Raw genomic sequence first — 3,635 nt, forward strand, 5'->3', positions numbered from 1 at the left:
CTCTCTGAGCGAAGGGACAGGTTAGTTGTGGTAAGGGGATTCTGTTCTTTTACCTTTGGGAAATATTCTCAGCCCATTTCTTTTTTTTTTTTCATCTGCAAAATGCGGTTGATTAAAAACTCCACCTCAGAGTACAACTCCCTTTAGTTTACTATATATTTTTTTACTTCTTCCTAAAATAACAGCACAGACACAATAAGGTAGATGCTGATATATGTATTTATTGACATAGAAAGAAGCTCACAACATATATTGTTTGGTGAAAAAATACAGAGTATAGAACAGCACTTATATTTCATCACTTTTATCTATACATATATCTATCTGGGTACATAGGTATAGGGAAATATCTAGAGGGGCACTCATCAAAGGGTTGACGATTACATAAGGGTGGAGAGATTTGGGTAATTTGTACTTCACTTTTTGTACTTTTTTATTGTTCAAAGATTTAACAATAAATTATACCACTTTCACAAAAAATAAAGCTGTCAAGGAAGTGAGCATACACAGAAAACAGACCCGTAGGCTGCAGGGAGAAGGAGCAAGGACAGAGGTCAGGCTATCTCCCTCCAATGTGCTGGTATCCAAGACCCTTTCTCCTCCACCCCAAAAGATAGCCACTGTGTGGATTAATTCATGCAGTTAGAAGCCCCGCCCCCACCCCAACCCAGTTTTCCCACTACTGGATGCTGAATATAGGTAAGGGTTCACTGAAATCTGGGAGCTGGTTCCTTAGAGTGGCTCAGAGAAGTCAATGTATTGGCCAGGGGCCACTCTTGACCTCTCCATCTCAGTATGGGTCAGCTCCTGCAGGGTGATGATCAAATTCTCAAAAACCTGGGCCTTGTCACTCTCGTTGTCACAGGTTTCTTTTGAGTGACCCTCGTCACCACAATAGGAACAGCGGATTGTGTGTTTTCGCTTCCTGGCTCTACGCATCTCCCCGGGACCATTATTCTTATAGCCAGAACCACCACTGGTGGAAGGAAACTGAGCCCTGGAATTGTGGGGGGAATCAATGACCAGCACTTCATCCTGAAGTCTGGCCCTGTCTCTGAGGGGAGGGGCACCCCAGGATGGAAGTGGAGGGTCCTGAGACTCCACCAGGATCACATCCTCATCGGAGTCGTCGAGGGTATCATCTATCTCTATTACATTGCAGTCAGCACTGCCGATCACTATCGGTGGGGAGCCCTGAAACGCCACAGGGCTGACTGCCCTCTCCACCATTGACTCAGACCTTTTTGGCCGCTTCCGTTTAATAAAAGCATCATCCCAATCCTCTTCCTCCCTTACCATTCTGATTAACTCCAGAAAATCGGGAAGCCGCTCCTGCTCATTTGCATACATCCTGAGAAAATCCTTAAGTCTGAGTCGGAGGTCCCTACTCAGCTCACCGCCTAAAAGGAGCTGCTGCAAGCGAGTCCGGTTTGCATCTTTCTCAGCTATGATGCCTGCCTGAATAGCGTTCTGGAGCTGCACCTCTAAACGGATCACGTAAAGGGAGGTTTTCTCCCCTTGAGCTTGTAAGGTGTTAAAAAATTTACCATGGGCAGTCACACTGCTTTCAGACTCCCCAAACACCAATTTCATGGCTCGCAAGAAATCTGCCACACTTAGGTTAGGGTTGGTCGCCTGAAGCACACGCATGACCTCGCGGGCAGGGCCCCTAAGGGTTTTCATCAAGCGCTTGAGCTTTTCCTCCTCAGACATACTCCAATCTGGCAGGACCCCATTGACTTGGGTCAGCCAGTTTTCAAAGGTTTCTTCCCCCTGGGCTGGCACCACCCTCCCCGAGAACAACTTCATGTTTCTATCTGCCATGCTGGCCATTATAGGACCCAGACTTCTCCCCAGGGACCTCAGCATGGAATGGGCCCAAGGCGGCAAGGGTGCGTTCTGCCGCCGGCTGTTACCGACACGTGCAATGATGCTAGCCATGACTGACGACGATAGGGTATCTGAATATAAGACGCCTCAACTTTTTAGAGAAGCTTAATCTGCAGGCAGGAGAGGAGAGGGGGTGGCTCTGCCTTCCTATCTCAGCAGGGGCTGTAAAAAAGAAAGGGGAGCTGGTTAATAAGGGAGCAGGCTGCAGCTGCATTCTCTCCCTACCTGAATATCCTGCAGTACATTTTATATTTGCCCACTACCCTAAAAATAATCCTGTAGGAGACCGGCACTTACAACCTCCCAGAGCTACCCGATGCCTGCGTGCTAGCAAGGTGCTTTTTGCAGCCACATCCATCCCTCCCACCAGTCCTCCAACAGGGAGGGCAACTGTTGCTTCAAATTCTAGGTGTAGCAGTGTCTGGAGCTGATATTGGGCTCTCCAAATAGAGTACAGTGATCGCAGATTTGTGGAAATAAAATCTCATTAACCTCATGGTCTCTGGTCTCAACCACACCCCCTTCTCAAAGTGCCCCCCACCCCCGTCTCCCTCGTTATTTCTCAGATTCTTACACGAACTCTGAAACAAGAGCGCGCCTTTATTTCATTTCCAGCCTCTGCAACCAGTGCCCTCAGTGGGAAAGCTCCTCTCCGGGTACGGTCAACCTCTGTCCACAGGGGGTCGCAGATCCGGGTCCTCGAGGTTTCAAGATTGCGCCACAGCGGAGAAGGCCAGAGAAGGGAAGGGTTAGTAGCAGCTTCACCCGTCATCCTGCTACCCACAACCTCCGCTGTTGCCAGGCGAAAAATTATCTCTGCCCCCTCCTGACTATAAGCCAGAGACCAGCCCCCCACCCCCAGCATTACATCTCCCCCAGGAAGCCGTCGGCCTACCAGCTCTGCAATCAGCTGCACAGAATTGAAGTTCAGATGCGGCTTTGATGGCCTGCCACGGAGAAAGGGAATAGGAGTTGGACACACCCACCCACATATTCCTCCCAGAAAGAGATGAGTAGATGCAAAGGAGGTTCGAAGCAAACAGCTTGAGATTCCTACCCACCCCCCCGCCCCGCCGCTACCCCTCGCCTCTCCCCCCCACCCCCAAATCCAGGCAAATCCTACCCAGTCCGCAGTATCCAGGTGAACCCCACCTCCTCCCTCAGCGCAGCCGGGCCAAGAGAGTACTCCTACCCCTGCCTCGCAGTCACCGATTCTCCAAGCGGGGAGCCGCCCAGTACTGGTGGGTCTTCCCCCACCCCTCTCCCCGCCGGGCAATCGCACCCCCCTTCTTTACCTGTGCTCCGCTGGTGGGCAGCTGATGCTCCCGCGTCGCCAGCTGTAGCTTCCGCCTTCTGGTCGCCTCCGCCCTGCAGGGGGGCAAAGAATTGAAGCCTCCTTGGCCGCTAAGCGACCAGGGGCCGCCCGAAGGAGCTGCTACGCAGGGCCGCCCAACCAGGGGTAGCCGAGACGAGACAGCGCGGTTCCTAAGGCAGCCGCGGCGGCTTTTATCCTCTGCCAGCTGAGACAAAAGAGCGTGACGAGCGGGCCAGTGCGACCAATCAGCGAAGTGCGGGGGCGGACGCCCGGCACAGCCTTGGGCAGAGGCGAGTTTTCGCCCGAGGGGGCGGGGGCGCAGCAGGCCCGCGGAGCGTCAAGTGCAGCTTGATTAGACCTATGGAGCCAATCTGCCTGTTACCCGGGAATTTGCGACTCTTTCTTACTCCCCCAACCCTTCCCTTCTCCC

General features: G+C 52.3%; 1 protein-coding gene across 1 annotated transcript; it reads right to left on the reverse strand.

Moving 5' to 3' along the window:
* Positions 1-201: 201 nt before the first annotated feature.
* On the reverse strand, positions 202-3,382 carry ZCCHC12 (zinc finger CCHC-type containing 12). Its single transcript, XM_008019405.3, has 4 exons — positions 3,186-3,382; positions 2,786-2,837; positions 2,465-2,588; positions 202-2,052 (listed from the first exon to the last, which is right to left on the reverse strand). The coding sequence occupies exon 4, from the start codon at positions 1,939-1,941 to the stop codon at positions 733-735; it is 1,209 nt and encodes a 402-aa protein (XP_008017596.2). The 5' UTR covers positions 1,942-2,052; positions 2,465-2,588; positions 2,786-2,837; positions 3,186-3,382; the 3' UTR covers positions 202-732.
* Positions 3,383-3,635: the final 253 nt, after the last annotated feature.

This window comes from Chlorocebus sabaeus, chromosome X (assembly GCF_047675955.1).
Source record: "Chlorocebus sabaeus isolate Y175 chromosome X, mChlSab1.0.hap1, whole genome shotgun sequence".
NCBI lineage: Eukaryota > Metazoa > Chordata > Mammalia > Primates > Cercopithecidae > Chlorocebus > Chlorocebus sabaeus.